This window comes from Octopus bimaculoides, chromosome 5 (genome assembly GCF_046866305.1).
Source record: "Octopus bimaculoides isolate indiv1 chromosome 5, ASM4686630v1, whole genome shotgun sequence".
NCBI classification, from domain to species: domain Eukaryota; kingdom Metazoa; phylum Mollusca; class Cephalopoda; order Octopoda; family Octopodidae; genus Octopus; species Octopus bimaculoides.
In genome coordinates, this window is record NC_142932.1 from 99205601 (window position 1) to 99227494 (window position 21894).

General features: G+C 33.6%; 1 protein-coding gene across 2 annotated transcripts in view; it reads right to left on the reverse strand.

The window, feature by feature from the left end:
- The window catches only part of LOC106867861 (sortilin-related receptor), a 131455-nt gene that overhangs the window by 46059 nt on the left and 63502 nt on the right, over positions 1-21894 (reverse strand). The window contains exons 6-19 of one of the 2 annotated variants that reach the window (XM_014912904.3): positions 19197-19298; positions 18599-18768; positions 17381-17579; positions 14253-14282; positions 11766-11954; positions 9894-9982; positions 7888-8063; positions 6530-6731; positions 5673-5798; positions 4842-4924; positions 3123-3295; positions 2584-2810; positions 1847-2111; positions 696-834 (exon numbers count right to left, since the gene is read on the reverse strand). In XM_014912904.3, coding sequence (XP_014768390.2) covers positions 696-834; positions 1847-2111; positions 2584-2810; positions 3123-3295; positions 4842-4924; positions 5673-5798; positions 6530-6731; positions 7888-8063; positions 9894-9982; positions 11766-11954; positions 14253-14282; positions 17381-17579; positions 18599-18768; positions 19197-19298 — 2170 coding nt within the window. The remainder of the gene's footprint in view (positions 1-695; positions 835-1846; positions 2112-2583; positions 2811-3122; positions 3296-4841; positions 4925-5672; positions 5799-6529; positions 6732-7887; positions 8064-9893; positions 9983-11765; positions 11955-14252; positions 14283-17380; positions 17580-18598; positions 18769-19196; positions 19299-21894) is intronic. The other variant, XM_014912905.3, reaches the window with a different exon arrangement.

The window sequence follows — 21894 nt, forward strand, 5'->3', positions numbered from 1 at the left end:
TCATTTCATGAGAGAGTAAGTCAGTGGCAAAAGTTGCTTAGCTCCAGGTCATCCTTGATCAAGAAGACTTGTGATCAAAAGCATTCCATCTATGACTGTCCAGTCTTTCTTATTCAGGTATCTATGTCTACATTACATAATGTATCCTTCCCTTCTTTAAGACAGTAGGATGTGATTTGAGGCTAATTTGACCGTTATTTTTAGCAGGTTGAAGACACCCCCACCCCCACCCTAGCAGCTCTTTCATTAGCTCTTATGAGATGTCAGATGTGAAAGTGGTAGACAGTAGTTGTCAGGATCAGAGAGGTTGACTCTTTTAGCAATGGAACATATCATTGTGTGTTTTAACAGACTAAGATAAATTATCTTGTAGATAGTGAAAGAGTAAAGAGCTCAACAGTACTTTATTTGAAATTGGACTGGAGAGAGATGGGGTTTGGGACAAATTTTGTTGTGTACAGTGTTGAGCTGGAAGTAAAATGGGCAGCAAATAATGTGACTATGTCTATATATATAACCATCTTAGTCAAGAAACGTAAAGAGGGCTTCTATTGTTAAATATATCTTATATATAGCATCAACAAAATTGATACTTTTACATTACAATAAATTAAAATCACTGAAGACCAATTAAAAAAAAACAAAAACACTACTTGAAATAGAAATGTTAGAGAAAAATAGAAAACAATACTTACTGCTTTGGGCCAATTGATGGACAACCTTCAAATCAGTTATACCAGTCACATTGGTTAGCATTGCAGTCACACCATAACCAGTATTTTTGTTAGCAGTCAATAATGCTTGTCTGCTGAGATCAGTCCAGTAAATATTTTCCTAAAAACAATTAATTAAATGATAATGAACAAAGAATTTGAATGTTATTTTCTTGGTGTTACGCTGAATATCTCCGAGAACTACGTTAAGGGTATACGTGTCTGTGGAGTGCTCAGCCACTTGCACGTTAATTTCACGAGCAGGCTGTTCCGTTGATTGGATCAACTGGAACCCTCAACATCGTAATCGATGGAGTGCCAACAACAATGTGTGTGTGTATATATATATATATATATATATATATATATATATATATATATATATATATATATATATACATATAGATGTATATATATGGGAGAATATACAAATAATAACAACAGACGAGGACAGGTGGTGTAAATAACAAAAGGATATATTAGTATGACGCTCGGGAATACGGAAAGTCTTTGACGTTTCGAGCTACGCTCTTCAACAGAAAGAATACGGAGACATATATGTATGTGTGTGTATATATATATATATATATATATATATATATATGTACATATAGATGTATATAATTGTATGTGTATATATATATATATATATATATATATATATATATATACACTATAGCTGCAGGCTGACCAAACCCTTGTGAGTGGTTTTCATACATGGAAACTGAAAGAAGACTGTCATATATATGTGTATATTTGTATGTGTGTCTGTGTTTGTACCCCCACCATCGCTTGACAACCAATGTTGCAGTGTTTACATTTCCATAACTTAGTGGTTCAGCAAAAGACACCGATAGAATAAGTACTAGGCTTACAAAGAATAAATCCTGGGATCGATTTGTTTGACTAAAGGCGCTGCTGCAGCATGGCCATGGTCACATGACTGAAACAAGTAAAACAATAAAAAAAACTATACCATTTTAACCCCGAGCAACGCCAGGTATCTCTACTAGTGAATTAATATAGATTTATGAATTCAACCATGATGTTGTGAGTTACTCTATTTGTGTGCTTGATTGAACAGGCAGTTAAAAAACAAAAGGAATAGAAATGACAACACTATGGTTACATACCTTATATACCACAATAGCATAAGGGTGTGGGATTTCATTGCCTTTTACTATGATCTTTCGGTCATTGCCATCTAAATCTGAAGAGACAATTTGATCCAGAAAGGCATCTGTCCAGTACAATCGTCCCATCTGGTGATCAATAGTAATGCCATTGGGCCATACCAAATTATCTTTGCCCTGAACTATATAGGTGATGTTACGGCAGTCCATACTGGCTTTGACTATACGTGGGTTAGTTGATGACCAGTCTGTCCAATAGAGGTAGCTGTTAGAAAAATCAAATATAATAATTCATTTGTTAGATCAACAAAGATTTATTTTCAGGGTTCAAACCTTACATGCAATTTACATGTTCTATTAGTTCAGAACTCTGTCAATCTCATCACTCACTCTCATTAATAATGTAACCAAAAAATCAAACTACCAACATGATTAAATTGCTTTTTTCATTTTTTTTTTTGTCCTGAAGCTACACGAGCCAATCTAAAGGGAGAGCCTTGATTCATTTATTCTTATGTCACATAATACAGTAGCCAAATGAAATAATATGCAATTTCCCCAAATATATACTTTTACTAAATGGAAGACACTATTCAAACAAATTGTTTTCATTAGGTCTCTTTCATACAGGTATCTGATCTGTGTCCACATTGATCTTTGAGATATCTGAAATCTACTAATTATTGATTTCAGCTAAGTTATTCACACGTCTTTGTTAAATTAATAAATATATGTACCCGTAGTGTGGTTTAAGAGTAATTGATCGAGGTTTATCCAGGGTATCACCTCCTCTAAGAAGTGTTCTCCTGAAACGGCCAGTTTTATGCACCACTTCAAGCTTGCGAGCCCCAGAATCAATCCAATAGATATTGCCTGAACTCCAGTCAAAAGCCATTCCTTCAATGCCAGAAACATCTTTTTCAATAAGAACCTCAAGGCTATGATTTCCATCTAAACAGAGTCTCTGAAAGTAGAGTATGTTTGAAAGTTAGTGGGTTTTGTGAATATGAAAATAAAGACAAGTGAAGAAAAGAGATGAGAGAAGAAGAAGAAAAAAAATAGAAGAACCGAGACTACTAAATAATATCTTAGTAAGAGTAAAAGCAGTTGGAACAGACCATGAATGTGAGGAAATGAATGGACTGTAAAGGATAATAGAAAGCATAAGAGCAAAACAAAAGCACATGAAAGTTAGTTAATAAAGAGAGAGGATAACTAAAAAGCATAGCTATACTGAGAGGAAGAAACACAATGTTATTAAGGCAATTTAACCAACCGTTATAGTGTTCAAAGCCAAGTCTCCCCAGTAGATGCAGTTGTCTTCTTTGTCAAAATCAAAAACTACAGCATCAAGGATGCCTCTTTGTACAAGGATGTCATTTTTCTGGGAACCAAATTCATATCGATGAATCATTTTGCGTTGAGCATACAAAAGGAATTCAGGAATTTCTGAAATAAAAATATTTAATGCTTGTATATATAATTGTGTGTGTGTGTGCATGTATATCCTATACAACAAGAATGTCCTTCCTAATGCCAACCACTTTACAGCATGGACTGGTAATATTAGAAAGAATTACAGCCTGAAGCTGTAATTAATGTTTACTTGAAGTATAACAGTCTAAAACACTATATTATACAACATTACTTACATCTTACTGCATAACTCTATAAATATTTCAAAACTGCTAGCCTTAATATTTCAGCTAGATCTATGTCTCTATAAATTATGTATAAGAAACACAACAACCATTACCATCATTTTAATGTCCACTTTACCATGCTCATATGGGTCAAATGGAATTTGTTGGGGTGGATTTTCTATGGCCAGATGCCTTCACTGATCATGGAGAAATATTACCACACCTGCTTCCAAGTAATGCAATATTTCCCTATGACCAAGGAAAGATCAGAAACAAAGGACACTATTTGGATGACAGTGACACTTATTTACAACTACCATGTGATGTCATGGCAGGGAGACAGTAACACACACACACACACACATATATATATATATATATATATATATATATATATATATATATAACATGCTTCTTTCAGTTTCCTTCAATCAAATCCACTCACAAGGATTTAGTTGACACCTGCTTATAGCAGTGAATGTACCTCCAATTGGTATATATTTAGGAGTTAAGTATTCACCAAACTGATAGAAGTACATCTCAAGACAAACACTGTTTACTCTTTCAATGATAGTCCAGCACTCCATAGACAGTCAACAACTAAAAATGGTAATCATCATCATTTTAACATCCATTTTTCCGTGTATGCAAGGGTTGGACAGAATTTATGAAGGCAGATTTTCTACAGGCAGATGCTCTTCCTATTGCCAATTCTCACCCGATTCCAAGCAAGGTAATATTTCCATGGCCAAACATGTTTTTGTAGAATATTGAAAATGAATAACACTGCTTGCATGAGAGTGACAATCATGTAAAACTATCATGCAAGGTCGAGACACAAACATACTCCACTACCCATATATCATCATCATCATTTAATGTCTAGGATGATATATATATATATATATATATATATACACACACACATACACGCAAGCACACACACACCCATACATGCAGATGCATGGGGGTTGAATGTTTATGTCTCTTTGTCTTGACATTGAATGATAGTTGTAAATGACTGTCACTGTCATAAAAGTAGTGTCATTCATCACAGGCTTCTTTCAGTTTCTATCAACCAAATCCTCCCACAAAGCTTTGGTCAGCTTGCCCAAAGTACCATTTGTTGGGACTGAACCCAGAACCATGAGGTTGGGAAGCAGGCTTTTCAAACATATACAGTCATAGCTGCGTCATTAAGAAAAAAATTAAGATTTACTTTGATTTGTTACTATGGTGTCACCAATCTATTTAAACAAGGCTAGCTGAAGTCATGTGGGATGATTAAAAACAGTAACCCAAATGCTTTTTAGCATTTGAAGTTTATTTCATACAGAGAAAAGCTGTATTACCTTTGACTGGACAAGAATTCATTTGTGGGGCATATATTGCCTCCATTCCACCTTTGCAGCTATCACCAGCAATACGACGGTAACTGGCAAAACACAAATAAAATAGTTATGCATACATCTTAGTTGATAAGGGAAAGCAAGGGAGAATGAAACGACACAAATGTATTTAGCAGAGTTAGGAGTGAATTTGTAAATAGACATCAATGTATATAGTGTTTGTGTGTATGTGCGTGAGACAGAGAGAGAGAGAGATTGTTACTGGGAATGGGGATGGCACATACAATCTAATAATTTCTGAGTAATTAAATCCCTAAGACCACTGTTTAATCTCAATTGTTCAAAAATAAAACAGATGAGAAAATATTTCCCAAATGGACAGAATGTAAAAAAGCAAAACAAAATACAGTGATACCTCGCAGTATGAGTTTGATTTGTTCCATGACCAAGCTCGTCTTACGATTTACTCATTTTACAAACCAATTTTCCCCATTGAAATTAATTAAAATATAATTAATCGTTTCCAGCCCCACAAAACCACTCAAAAATAATTTTTTATGCGTTTTCAAACAAAAGGTGTAGTTACAAGTGAAATGACAATTATAAACAGAGAATGCATAAGAAATATGCAAACTGGTTTTATTAACTGAATTACCTTAAAGATGGGACGATTTGTGTGCTTGTATTGCAGATTTCCACTTGTACTTCAAGACAAAAATTTGCACGAGTCTCGGCTCGTACAGCAAATTACTTGTACAATGGAGCACTGGTACTGCAAGGTTCTATTGTATATTGTGTATGATTAAATTTCAATTTAAAAATGTAAGTACAAACCCTTTGGTGTAAGAATAGTAGGTTCCAGGGTAGCAAGGACTTGGTATCTTATGTATATCAAGGTCTGAATTGGGATCAGTTTCACAGGTCAAGCTGTGTCGAGATCTTAATTTAAAGCCATAATCACTGAAAGTGGAAATAAAAATAACATACATGTATCATCATCATCATTATCATCACCATATATATACACTATAGATTTAGTTATATGAATGAAAAATGAAGATAGAGAAGAGAGCCAGAGACACACTGATGGGTGGTGGGGCAATGTCTGAATATTGAGAGAGACACAAGAAAACCTAAAGAGACAGACATTTTCCTCTTTAATGTAAGAAAAAAAACAATATTTAGTTGTGTAGTAAATTTATTTTGATTACAATCAAAATTTGAGGTTTAAGGTGTACAGTCAACTTAATTGATTCTAGTTTGATATGTTAAATTATTGATGGAAAATAAAAAGTAATGACAGGCTCATAAAGATTTCAATTAAGAAACATGAAGACAAAACTAAAACACTCTATGACATTCGATACAGCTCTTACTGTTTCTGCCACCTGAATGATAAAAGAAACAAAGACGTGTGCCGATGGTGGGTCCACACTGGAACAACTGTAAGTGAGGAAGAATTTATTAAACAAGCAAGTTATTTCCAACTCCACACTTGTTGCCAGTCTTGGAATGCACAATATGGTACACATGGAATAATACTGTATCCCAAATAAGAAATAGTGAAATAAAACAACTAGTAATGTAATAGATTTAACAACTCATTTAATACATACTGCATCTTGTATTCAATAAGTTGAATACAAAATGCATTTTTGAATGAAATACTGAATAACAAATTGCATACAAACCATTCAAAATCTTCCCTTGTACAAGTGCAATTCTTTGTAATTATTGGACGTATGTATTCTTCTCCATTGTAACATTTTGCATGTGGGACACGTTTTTCAATGATATCTTTTCTTCCTAATAGACACCCCCTGATTCCTTCAGTTTCTTTCAGAGTATCAGACAAAGACCACAGTTTGTAATCTTCCTTGCTGCAAACAGACTCTGAGGATGACATTAAAAAAAGAAATTAGTTTGACTATAAATTACAGATACAGCAAAGGACTGAATTGTTCAAAAACTCTCATACCTATATTAATACATTAATGAGAGAGGCAGTGAGAGAGAAGAAGGGGAGAGAGAGATAAAGAGGGTGTAGTGCATACTTGAGCATGTGTAATTGAGCACCTGTACATATCTGTAGTTGTGTGTCTTTACATGTGAATATACCTGCATAAGCATGTATGTTTTCACATATTTCCAAACAAAGATTAAGAAGACCAGCATGTGCCTTCAGCTTTGAGCTATTTGTAAAAGGAGAATATTGAGAAATTACAAGAAAACACCAACAATGTTCAGTAGAGTTATGAGCATAGAAGAGTAATTATGATGTTGAGTTGATTAAATAGTCAGGTCAAGTATGGGTAAGGGAGAATTACCAGTTGAGTTAATGGTGGGTTGACAACTTTTGCAAATAGACTTAAACTACTAGTACAGCAGCCACATTGAGAGGATGGTCAAGGATAGAATGCCTTTTATCATCAATCTGTTTGATAAGAGCTGACCTTGGTCTAAACTGCTATGAACTGATTGTAACAAACAATGGAAACTCTACATGGTTGATTGACCTGCTTGAACTAGCAACCAAATCTCCCTGAAATCACAGCCTAGACAATCTGTTCCTCTTACAAAACTCTACATTAGCTTCCAATGAAAGCCCACTTGATGCATCTGCTGTTTCTGCATCCTTAGAGTGCCTCACCCCAGTCTCAGTATTAAACACCGCATCTCCCTGGAGTTAATTGCCTTCTTGCATTGCTCTTGCATTCCTTAACCTCAATGTAATTTCTTGATCTACTAGAAATAGTAGCCAAAACCAACCTCAAATTACATCCTACCATCTTCAAAAAAAGACATCATAATTGGGGAGGGGGAAGAGGATGGTTAATACTGGAATGCCTTCAATCATAAGTCAGCTAAATCAAGGCTGACCTGGAGAACAACATTTAAAATTAAACATTGAACATATCAGCGTCTATTAAAAACAACAAGAAATTCATTGTAAACAGATTTAAAGTGTGGTTCAATAATATATACTGGGGTATTTTTTCAAAACTGTACTGAAACAGAAATTAATAAAAGTGATAAAAAATATACTTACTGAAGATAGAGCTCAGATTGACTTGAACAATTAGCCACTCGTGTTTTTCTGCATATGATCCAAATATTGAAAACACTGTGGTTTTTTCACCTGGTTCAGTCAATAAACCATACACCCAAATCTTTCGGTCAGTAAATTTTAATGATGTCCAGGTTTCACCATTGTTCCAGGAATAACTGATATATAAAATAAATAAACAAATAAATAATCTCTTTTTTTTTAAAAGGCCAGCTTCCAACCCAGGTCAAGGTGACAAAGTCCACTCGCCACACACCTCGGTCCTGGATATATTCCAGGCCAGTCTTTGCAATCAAGTTGTTAATGTAAGTGTGATGACATTTTCAAATAAATATACAAATAATGACCAAAATAAAACAAATAAAATTAATCATTTTCTAATACAATGATATTTGGCATATTTTTCATTGCTGTTCGTAAGTAAAAAGGAGATGGTTTTCTCAAATGTGTTTTTTTAAAAAAATCTCTTTCAATCATCATCATCATCGTTTAACGTCTGCTTTCCATGCTAGCATGGGTTGGACGATTTGACTGAGGACTGGTGAACCAGATGGCTACACCAGGCTCCAATCTGATCTGGCAGAGTTTCTACAGCTGGATGCCCTTCCTAACGCCAACCACTCCGAGAGTGTAGTGGGTGCTTTTACGTGCCACCGGCACATGATTGTAAAAATGAATAGCTGTATAAAAATTATTGCATCTGATATTCTTGTATAACTTGGACATTTTCAACACAGTAGCAGAAAATACTCTTAGATTAAACAATCTAAAAATGAAAAAGCCTAAATTTTTTATTGGAAGAAAAATTTCTTCCAAAGAGCATGTTTAAAAGGCCTATAATTTTTAACAAGATAGATATCATTGAATATCTATAATATCAATTGCTATTTAAACTGAAAAGGAGTGGACAGGGTATATTATTAGACCTCAGTGAAGCATATTTTTCCAGGTACTTAGCAGATGTACAATATTGTACATAGGTGGCTGTGAAAAATTAGCATGTTTAATAAATAAATAAATCACTGAGGTTATCTATTGAAATATGCTACCTCGTGGAGCTAACACACACACACACACTAGAATGTGCTTATGGCAGTTTAGGTATCATTTCATGAGCAAGTAAAGGAAAACTGAAAAAGGTAAAAGCTGTCTGTTAGAGATGAGTAAGCCATGGATGGATGGATGGACACACATGAAAGGTGAATTTTACAAACATGCATAAAGTGAAAGTCAAATCTACACATAAAAGAAAGAGTTATTTATTTATTTATTTTTATTTTAACTAAGAAGGACTTTCGAGCAAGATCATTGCCAGTGCCCCTGGACAGGCTCTTGTGCGGGTGGCACATAAAATACACCATTTTGAGCGTGGCCGTTGCCAGTGCCGCCTGACTGGCCTTCGTGCCGGTGGCACGTAAAAGCACCCACTACACTCTCAGAGTGGTTGGCATTAGGAAGGGCATCCAGCTGTAGAAACTCTGCCAAATCAGATTGGAGCCTGGTGTAGCTATCTGGTTTCACCAGTCCTCAGTCAAATCGTCCAACCCATGCTAGCATGGAAAGTAGACGTTAAACAACGATGATGATGATGATGATGATGATGATGATGATGATGATGATGAAGATGTAAAACTTTGCTGTCTCTCAATTTCTCTCCTGTTAACTTTTCCCTGAAAAAGGACTGAACAAAATGTTGGATTTTCCATTTCCCATGGCAAATTCACTGTACTCTTTTTACTGATTTTACTACATAAGTCTTGTTGACACAAGCCAGTACCAACCTCATTGGAGTCTGAGTATAAGTTAAGTTTAGGGTTAGAATATAACTTCAGTTAAACAGAATCTAGCACATACTCACTTATATGTAATTTATACAGTTAAAGTGAGACAGTATGTACAAATATGTATAAGCTTTATAGAATTATGCAGCCAAAGAACAAAAAGTTCAACATTGACATGTGAATAATAAAAAGAAACTGTTTACGTACAGTATTGTGTCTGTAAGTGCAGACTGCTTAATGGCAACAATAAGTCCACCATGGTCCCCAAAGATGAAATAATGCTTGTCCAGTAAGATCTATAAAGAAAGAAATACACACATTGCTAAGTGAACATTAAAAACAAAATGAGATATCAGGTCATCCCATAAGTCATGTACGAATTTTGTATAAAGAAAACAAGTGATCAAATGTTATATTTAATTGAAATCTAATCATCAATGTACTTTCCCTGATTATCTATGACTTCCTTCCATCTTTTTACAAGCTTTTTAATCTCATCAATGTAAAACTCTTTTGGTTTCAAAGCAACAAACTCTGAAATGTCAGTTTCAACCTCTTCCTGGCTTGTGAAAGTTATGTCTCCCAAATGATTCTGTAAACTACGAAACAAATGGTAGTCTGAAGGAGCAAGGTTGGGAGAATAAGGTGGATGAGGAATTTTTTCCCAACCAAGCTCTTTGATCTTCTGTGATGTGATCATTGCAATGTGGGGTCATGCATTGTCCTAATGAAACATCACTCCTTCACGATTAACTAAAGCGGGTCTTTTTTTCTTCAAAGCTTGGTTCAAACGCTCTAATTGCTGACAGTAGACTTGAGCATTGATTGTTGCATTAGGTGGTAACAATTCAAAGTGAATTACTCCTTTGCAATCCCACCAGATAGTGAGAAGAACCTTTTTCCGATAAAGTTCCCTTCTCAGTTGTGGTTGAGCTTTTTCCCTTTTACCAAGCCACTGTTTACGACGTTTAACATTTTGATAGAAGATCCATTTTTCGTCACCAGTCACAAGTCTATCCAAAAACGGTGAAATGAGTTCGCGAGAATGGAGAGAAGAGCAGAGGTCAACTGGGGATTTGCAGTTGCTTTCGGACAATTCATGAGGCGTCCATTTTCCAAGCTTAGGAACCTTTCCAAGTTGCTGAAGATGATGATGAACAGTGGTATGGTTTGAACTAAGATTTGTTGCCAATTCTTCAACTGATAATGCAGGATTTTCTTCAAGTAATGCATCAAGAGCTTATCATCAAACTCAACTGGACGTCCTGTTTGATCTTCATCTTCAAGGCTGAAATCTCCACTTTTGAATTTTGCAAACCATCTTCTGCAAGTTCTTTCATTCAAGCATTCTTTCCCATAAAGTGAGTGTATGTTTTGAGTCGCTTCGGCTGCAGAGTTTCCATTTTTGTACTCATAAAGCATTATGTGCCTCAAATGCTCTTTGGATACTTCCATGTTAGAAAGGGTTTTAATCAAAGAAATTTTAATTCTATTATTCTGTAGAAAAATATTTAATTAGTTTAAATGTACACAAATGCATAAAAATAATTAATTCCATTAAACATTCTAAAATACTATTAAATTTCATTCAATTTTAAAAAAAGGTAAAATCGGACAGAACTTATGGGATGACCTGATAGTTTCACAAGAACTCACTGCATGTAATTTATTCTAAAATCATATCTACCTGTTGGTAGTTTATATTTCTTGGCTGGCACAAGTGATTTCATTAAAATGGCTACTTTAAATAACAGCTGTTATTTCCTGAGAACTTTTACTCAGTGTGTAGCAACTTCAGCATTTCATAAATTAACATTACTGTGACAGAACAAATGAAACTTTTGAGGCCTCATTCAGAGCACTAGTAACAAATTTAGGACCCCAAAATTTGAGCTATTAATTCATAAGCATGGTTAAATTACTTTTATAAAATACAAGTAACCTTTACAAAACAAGTGAGATGGGGAAGATTAAAAAAAAATTTCTTCACACATTTTTATTGCTCTCAAAATGGCTGTGTGTGTGTGTGTGCATGTGTGCATGCATTTTAGAGCAAGAAATATAAGATTACTTTCTCACCTCATGCCAAGTAAGGCCAGCATCTACTGACAGGAATACATTTTGGTTATACTGTTTGATACGACTACCAACAGTACCAGCAGCAATTATAAGTCCTGGTGCTGATTCTCTTGAGAGGATTGGCTGGGAATGACTATTGGGATAAAGATGTTCAAGTTCTTGGCTTACATGCAAAGAACAATGAAGCCACTGCAAAATAAAAAAAAACTGGATATAGTATAAGTTTTGTAATACAAATAGAAATTATGAGGTTTTGGTTGAGTCATAAAAAAAAAAAACTTCGACAAGTACAATACCTACAGTTTGGCTTAAAATCTCACTACAAAAGTATGATCTAATGCAGGGGTCTCCAAAATGGTTGATATCGACCCTTGGGAGTTGATGGGACTATTCAAGGGGTTGATAAATGCACATCTACTTAATTATTATTTATTTATTTTCTTGTACATGCCTGGGGGTCGATGAGAGGTCAAAGATTCCATGAAGGGGTCGATGGTCTAAAAAGTTTGGGGACCCCTGATCTAATGTAAAAACATCTAGTTTTCTATACACACATGAAAAAATAAACAGAATTTCCCATAAAGCTGTTTCAAGACTAACTGATTACTCATCAGAAGGGACATACTAGTGTCTTTGCTAAATAGTTATTTAGCAATTTATACTAATATTAATGCACAACTTGGTATCTTTTAGAAAATCTGAGTCAGTTATAATGAAGACATAACTATTGCTTTTTTTTTAAAGCCTTACTGTAAAAAGAAATGAGCTAATGTAAATAAATTTAGTTTTTTCATATTTAAATAGTTCTACATTAACTTTTTATTTTAGTGGCATTTAGTAACAAAAATATTTACAAAATGTTTATGCTATATATAACTTATAAGTTCTAGGTCACTTGTAGCTTACTGCTATGTAGTTCTGAAAGCTTTATCTGAGATTTTCATGCAGTGTTCTTTGTATAAAAAGGACTGTAACTAAATACTGCAAGAAGCTTCACCAATTCTGCTATACCACTGCTGTCCTGACATTACTTTTACTATTTAGTGTCAAATTGACTGAGACACATTTTATAAATATATACTTTCTTTGATTAGAGAATTTCCCCCCACCAACAAATATTATGTGGGTTGTATGCTGTTCCTTATACAAGTCATGTTTCTTTGTATTATAGCCACTGAAAGTTGTTGATGAAAAAGTAAAGTTTTGTACATGTCTGTCTTTTCAATGAGTCATCTGTATAATCATCTAATTCAAAATACTTTCCTTATTCATTATCTGAGTATCAGTAACATACATAATTTGAGTATCAGTAATGTACTTGATTAGGTTGCTTTAATCACACTATAACCCTACCATTTTATGTTTATTATTTGCTATATTATTTCTAAAGGTTTTTAAAACTTTCAGGGTTGATAACTATGACTTACCCAATAAAAGAAGATACATTGATCTTAAAATTAGAATAGCAAAAACACCTATCTCTAGACAACAGCCTAACTATTAGACTACGAGGACATTATTTCTGAATGTTAGTCATGTTTGTTTAACCCTTTTGATATGAGCCTGCCTGAGACCACTCCTGGCTCTGTAGTACAAATTCAAAAGTTCTGAATTAAAATTTTCCACTAGAATTTGGTCTTAATTTATGTTCCTAACACTAGCTTAATAATACCAAAGTTGTTTTACTAAATTCTTTGTTATATTTAAAATTAATTGAAACAAACACAAAATATCTCAAAAGGAATATGGTAACAAAATGGTTAATTCTGTTGATAACAGTAAAGTCTAGTTAGAATTATTTACAGAAACCTATGTAAACAAACATTTACGGTCATGTATGATGTTGTTAAAGCAATTCTGAAAAATGTTTTCAATTGGAAAGAATCATGCAGGATTTTATTTGTAAACAAAAATTACTGAAAGCAATATATAATAACAAACAGGAAATAATTTTCAGTTTGAGTCCCAATTGTTTTTAAAACAACAAAAACAGACAAGCAATAAGATTAATAATGGTATTTAAAAAGTTTTTTTTTCAAGTGATCTTCAATGTTTTATTTTAGTCTTAAGGGTATTAAATCAGTGAAAATTCCTTAGTAAATGAAACATATAGATGCAATATCCCAGAATAAACTAGCAGGCAATATTAATTTAGCCAGGAAAAAATGAAAACAAAAACAAAAGGATTGAACAAAACACATGCAGAATTTTACATATGCAAAATTCTATCTTCATGCAGCATGAAGACAGAGCATTCAAAACTAATGTTTTGCAAGTAAGCTATCAACTGAGATTTTAGCAGCAAATTGAAATGTTGACTGGCATAGTTAAGGGGTTAGATAGAACAACCTTACAAGATTTACAACTGTATCTGAATATATCTATAGAGCACTGGAATAGCTTCATATGCAGGGATGGAAAGTCATGCTGTTGTTTTTTTTTTTTTAATCATTGTCATGCAAAGATGATCTAAATGGAAAGAATTACCTTCTTTCTAAACCAGTGAGTGTAAAATGACTACACAAAGAAATGAATAAAAATAGGTGAAAGTAAGTTACGTAGTTTTCCTTTTTTTTTTTTTTTTTACAACACAATGTTTACTTATAAACAACTCACCTGCAAGTTATTAACCATAATTAAAAAAGTAATAATGACGGAAGAAATGATAATTGTGGACATGATAATGATAAAACTTAACCATTTTATCTTACTCTAAAGGAGAGAGTAGAGATGTATTTAGCAACTAAAAAAAAAAAGGTAACTTTTCAACTCATGCCCATGGATGGATAAAGAATAAGCTTATTTATTCTACTGAGACAAAACACTATACTAAATCAATGATTTCCATTTTAGCTTTGCTGCCATTATATTTAAGGCTTCTTCATTTTACAGTTAAATTTTCAGTTGGTATGATTGTTGTTATTTTGTTGTTCAACCCCAGGTCAATTCTCATTGAACAGACCAAATGTCAAAGGTATCCCAGACATGACCCCCTCATCCTTTTAGAATTCTCAAGAACTACATTATCTAATGAGGCCTTACTTTGTATGAGGCCTTACTTTCTATGGATAGTCATCATATGTAGTAAATATAACCATTCTACTAGAGACAGATTAACACAGCCATTTTTAATGAAAAATAAAGATATTTAGACAGAAAAAAAAACTATTAAACAAAATTGTATGAACTAAAGTGGTGGGGGAAACATCCAAAGTGATTTAAAACAAAAACAAAAACAAAAATACATTCAAACAAAGATTACAAAACAGTTTCTTTAATTTTTTTTCATTCATTTAAATATCCATTGAAATTTAGAGGGGGGAAATTAACTCTTTTATAACATTACAAAAAAAAAAACATATGCATGCTTTAAAAAGACACAATGATTATAACTTCATGGATTTTTATGTGGTTAGGATTCATGATGAAAATTGTTATATAAATGAAGGCTTGTAGTAGATAATAACTAGTGTTTGAAGGAAGATACGGAATTAGAATTAACCTAACTCCTTGACTTTTTTTATAAATAATTTTTTCTGTTATTTTATCTTGCTAAAGTATTTCCAAAGTCAAACATTTTTCAGACCACTTCTATTTACTTCTGTTTATCTCATACGAGTATGAGATAAACAGATATAAGATATAGAACTCAGAAGTTCCTTTGAAAGCTCTTAACAAGGGTAGTTGTTTTGCATTGCTAGATAATTCTTTAGCGCTATTATCATTTGATTTCATTAGGAAATCATATATCTTATCAATTTACACCCAAGTATAGAGAGTAGTCCCTTCAAGTCCCTCTTTGGCGATTCACTTATGTTAAGTGCCTTATAAAATTTTGATGGTACAAGAGATGATGCTATTCTTTTACTAAACACTGAATTACTGTTGTTAATGCTATCAGACAATATAAGGAAAACTTCAAACAAAGATGCATCTACCAACTAACACAAAGAAGACATTCAAAGAAAATCTATCTCTTAATAACTGGTAATGCATAAGCAGAGAATGAAATCATCTCCAGCATTATCATCATCATCATGATGTATTTTTTTGCAAGAACATTTTAGGCTCAAAGAGTCTTTATGTGCGTTATTTTAGCTACGATTACTAAAACTGAGAGAGTTTGGTTAAATTTGGAAATGTTTATATTTTGCTATTGCTCAAAAACTGAATCTACAGATATAATATGTAAATTGTACATAAACCCTCTTGTATTGGTTGCTGTGGAAGATAAGCTTGACAGTAAGTAATGGTGGTATTGCATTTATAAATATTCAAAGGTATGTGCAAATAGATTTCTTTCTCAGTTTTTTAATTTTTTATTTTGTGTATTTTTATTATTTATTTATTTATTTATTTATTCTTTTATATGTTTCAATCCTAAGACTGTGGCCATGCTGGAGCACTTTTGCCTCTTGATTTTCTTGGCAGTTAGATTTTGATAATCTAACCTGGTTTAACAATACAACTTATCCTTTGGATGCCTTTGGCAGAATCTATTCTGTTGCAAGCAATCAAACCAGGTTTCTGTTCTGAGAATAATTCTATACCTTAATGCAATGTTTCCAGCTGCAATATCCTTGCGTAATGTCACAATTTATTAAAAGGAAGAATTTAAAATAACTTTTCAGCAGAGGCCTGGCCCTGTAACTCCTCAAAAGGCCTAGCTATTTGTTGGTAGGCCCACTCTTGGTTACAAATTTTCAGCTAGGCCATTTACAAAGATTTAAAAAAAAATCAGTTAACAGAAACAGAAACATATTGGTCATGATTTCTGATTCCCTTTCTCCCATCACCAGTCTCAAAAGGCCTGCAAAGATCATGAACACTGCCCAATCCCCCTTTGACTAAGCCACAAAAAAAAAAAAGAGAAAAGGTTTTACAGAAGGATGATAATCTTTTTAATACTAGTTACCCAATCATGTGAGCAACATTACGTTGATTTCTCTTATTTTTCATGTATGTTATTAGAAGTAAACAAGTACTGCATATTGCTAATGATAAAATCTAACTCAGGCATGGGTAACATTTCTCAAGAAGCAAGCTGCATGAGACATGGTTAATCATCAGGCAGGCTGCACTACTAAAAAAAAAATTCAGGATAATACTTTGTTAGGCAGGCCATTAAAAAAGTCCCTTGGACTGCTGTTTGGCCATGACTGATCTAACTAATAAACTTTCAGTCATTAATTAGCCTATGTTCTTGTCTGCCTTGTTAAATTCTTCTTAGAAAAGCAATTCTAGTGGGCAAAGAGAGTAAAGAATATAGTCCACAATGAATTACAAGAAACGAATTTCAAACATTATTAATTGCATGACAATGTGTTATCTCCTCCAAGTAAAGAAATTTTACATTTTAGAAGATAAAAAAGGCAACTACAAATAACAGACAAGAGCTACCACTGAAAATCGTTCTTCAATTCACATTGATATATCAATAACCACCACTAACAACAGTACTATTCTGTGAGTCTTTTTCATAGGTTATTGATATTCTTGGCAACATACTCTCCTCTCAGAAGCCAAATTTTACAAAACATCATTTTCTGTTTTTACAATAAAAATATTCTGTGAATAATTAGCTAAACATGAAAAAAAAGAAAATTCTTACTTACAACAGAGCAGTTTAAAACTGTTCCGTCTCTGGTTTTTTCAGGAGCCAACAGAGGACGCCATGTGCCCCCTTTATTAAATGTTATCAAGCTAATTTGGTTATCAACATTAAAGGAGTTGTTCATGAACTGTGAAGCAATATAAACACCACGTACACCTTTCACTTTGTGAATATCAGCAAATGATTTATCTGCATAAACACTAGAAAATAGAAATGAATAGTTTTAGAAAATGTGCACATATATATACATATACAGGGTACAATGGATAAATTGTTGCCTTTTTATATTTTTAATTTTGTGCATGTGCATCATTTGTTTTTGATTTTGTCGACTACACAGTATGGTAGGGTCAGTTAGGAACTGTCTGTGGGAGAAAAACAGCTCCATGACGCAATTCACTCTGCCAGAAATTTGAAAACGGTATGCTGTACTGCTTGGCATTCATGCTGGAAGCTCCAATATGAACATTTTAGAATGTTTGGGTGTCAATCAGAGGACAGTGCATGTACTGAGAGTGATAAAAATCAAACATCCAGTCAACATCATGATGTTTGGATTGATCACTAGTGATCATGATGTTTGGATTGATCACTAGTGATCATGATGTTATACCTCCATTCATCTTACCACACAGCCTCAGACTCAACACGGAGGTCTACATCAAGTGCCTGGAGGAGGTAGTGTTACTCTAGGTCAAGAGGGTGGCTGCTGGAAGACCCTATGTCTGGCAACAGGACTCTGCATCATGCCACACAAGTAGGAGAACCCAGTCGTGGCTGTCAGACAATTTCTGCAACCACATCACTCCTAACATCTGGTCACCTAACTCCCCAGACTGCAACCCCCTTAATTATTATGTGCGAGGCGCAGTTGAGCAAGAGACCAGAAAACTTCTTGTAACACCAAGATGAACTGAAGACAAGGATTATGGCAGCATTCACCAACTTAAACAAGGAGACTGTCCAGAAATGTTGCAGGAGATTCTGAAGTTGTTTGGAGGCTGTGGTTGAAAGCCAATGGTGATTTTATTGAATAAATTTACTTCTTAGTATTTCAAGATATTTTCATGTAATTTTGGCAAATATATCTGCTGAAATGAGATATCAGTGTTATTTTCATTTTTGAATCTGCCCTTAGCACTTTTATAGCTGAATCTCATAAGATAACACAGATGATGAAATAAGAAGAGGAAAAGGAGGAAGAAGAACAGGAAATTACCTTAGCCATGTGTCTTTATTTGGACCTTTAGGCTTGAAGTATATAATTCTTTCAAGGGATAAAGAGAACTTGATCCCATTGACATCAGAAACAAATAGATTGCTCAGATAATTATGATGGTTAACACACACAAAAACTTGGTCTTCAGAAGCATCAGCTATGTAGTAGTCCTGAAAAAAATGTCAAATTTTTATGTGAATACATATTTCAGTACATGTATTTCACTGATGTCAATTATAAAAATAAATGAACTGACAGTATTAGTAACATCATTTAAAATACACATGAAAAAAAAAAAAGAGAAAAAATCAGAATGAAAACAAATAAGAAAAGCAGGGCTGCTCTGTCTCTTGCTATCTCTCTTACTTCCACTAAATGCCTTGCAGGGGATGTCTAGTAAACAAATACTCACACATGCATGCACTTAATTAATTTTATAAAGTATGGAGGAATATCATAAAATAAACATTACCTTTTAACTATAACCTAACATGTTGAAAGATTGATGCTTGGTTAAATCTATTTCCTTTCAGTTCATTTCTCTAGAATTCTCTCTAAAGTTGTCTATGAGATAGTGAATAAAATAAGTAACACTTACCATATTGTTCATTTGAGGCCAGAACTGGGCCAGTCTGAATTCACCACCATTGCGAGAAACCCATAATTGGAGATGAAAAGGATGAGATGATCCAAAATAACGCTGAAATTAACAAAGATATAGAAATTTCATGAATCCAAATCAAACAGCAAATAGTCAATGAATAACATTTCCTTTGTTAATTAACATACAGTAAAAACATACATAAAGCTTTAGAAACTATAACAACTTGCTAAATGCAATAACTTATATAGTCTTACAATGACTATAAGTAATAATGAAGAGAGATATTATGGGAAATTAAAATGTAATCCATCTGACTCATTTCAGATGACCTGAATAACATATAAAGACCGAGAATTTATTAGTACTGGTTATCCTTTTCTAAGATATATTCTCTATTCATCAGGATCCTAGGCAATCTTTACCAATCTTTTACAATTCAAAAACCCCATCCCAATAATGAAAAAAAAAAAAAAAAAATCAAAAATTGAAAACCAGAGATACTAAGATCACAGTGATTTGGGTATGTCTGGCTTTCAATTTTTTTGGTAATTGGGATGGGGTTCTTAGGGTCTTTATTTGTTTGCCCAATTTCACCTTTGTGTTTAGTGATAACTTTTGGTTTCGTCAGTTTGACTTCTATGTCAGCATGGTACTGCTTACTAGTACCCTTAATTATCAATTGAAATTTTATACTGTTATAAGTTTTTTTACATCTGCTAAACCACTGATATTATTATAAATAATAATATCCTCATATATATATATATGTGTGTGTGTGTGTGTGTGTGTGTGTGTGTGTGTGTGTGTGTGTGTGTGTGTGTATATATATATATATATATATATATATATACATACATATATATATACACATATGTGGCTGTATGGTAAGTAGCTTGCTTACCAACCACATGGTTCTGGGTTCAGTCCCACTGCGTGGCACCTTGGGCAAGTATCTTCTACTATAGCCTTGGGCCGACCAAAGCCTTGTGAGTGGATTTGGTAGACGGAAACTGAAAGAAGCCAGTCGTATATATGTATATATATATATATGTGTGTGTGTGTGTGTGTGTGTGTGTGTGTGTGTGTGTGTGTGTGTTTGTGTGTGTGTGTCTGCGTTTGTTCCCTCAGCATCACTTGACAACTGATGCTGGTGTGTTTATGTCTCCGTAACTTAGCGGTTTGGCAAAAGAGACCGATAGAATAAGTACTAGGCATACAAAGAATAAGTCCTGGGGTCGATTTGCTTGACTAAAGGCGGTGCTCCAGCATGGCCACAGTCAAATGGCTGAAACAAGTAAAAGAGTAATACACATATGCACATATATATACATATATGTCTATCTTTGACATGCACACTCTAATTGTAAACAGTCACCATATTCATGCAAACAGTATATATTTTCTTCTGTTATAATATATATCTTCTGTTATAATATGGTCAGACACTGAGCTGTTTATTGTTCAGAGGACTAAGGAAGTTATTACTTTGCTTGGAAATAGGTGAGAGTTGGTAACAGAAAGGGTATCCAGTCATAGAGAAACCTACCTCAATAAGATTTGTCTCACCCATGCTAGCAGGGAAAAGTAGATTTTAAATCAATGATAATGATGGTGATGCAGATCATAATACTTGAGACTCAGTAGAATATCTTAATACTTTCATGAGAATATTTCTAATGAAATACAATGCCTAGGCATTTCAGTTCATTTTGAAAATAATGACAAATTTGTAGGAATTTTGCAAATTAACTTTATTAATTGATATTCAGAATGCAACTGAGAGGTGTTCTTCAAGAAAATGAGAGAAGGTTTTAATTTAGATATGAACATTTTTAATGGGAGACTTGGCATCATAGATCTAGAAGTAGATTCAGGTGGATTGATATCAAAAGGATTAAGATTAAAAGGGTTAACATTCCGATTGTTAAATGTAATGCTTATTTGCATTCTTTTTAATTAATAATGCATTATCTTGTAGCCTTGAAACAGCTATGATGTGACTGCTTATTTTTAGAATGACATTGTAGATGTGGGAGGCCAGATTTGGCCACTTTAAACACAGAATCAATATTTGGGCCACATGTGACCAGTTGAAATGCTAAAGAGTTAAACTTCTTTGTGATGGAAATTTATATACACAAATTTTCTACCCACAGCCAGCTACTTTACTTACGTTGCTAATAGCATTTGTCTAAACACTTTAAATATGAGTTATATTATCAGTTTGACAGGAATAATAAAACACTTCTTATAAATCACTTGACTATCCTACTTATACTGATTTTTCTCATTAAACTTTTATTGAAATTTAAATATAACCTCCTTGTGAACAATCATGGAAGTGACACATACTTAGTCTTTCTTTCTTTTTTGAACTCATTTTGTTCTTGAACTTACTTCCAATTTTAAAAGACCCATGAAAATTTTTCTTTGATGTTTACTATATGAAAATATCCTTAGACACCACAGGATAATTTTCAATCTTAGCTATGCCTTGTGGATTACAGCCCTGACTCTATGCAAAGACCAGATTAACATACAAAAGTTCAAGAAGTCCACAGTTAAAACTGAAGTGGACACCAAATTCATGTGTAACAAAACTGAGCAAGTTATAGTAAAATTGATATAGTGAGCCAAAAGGATATGGTTAAAACAGGATTAGGATTATAAACTGGGGAAGAGCCAGTATGGA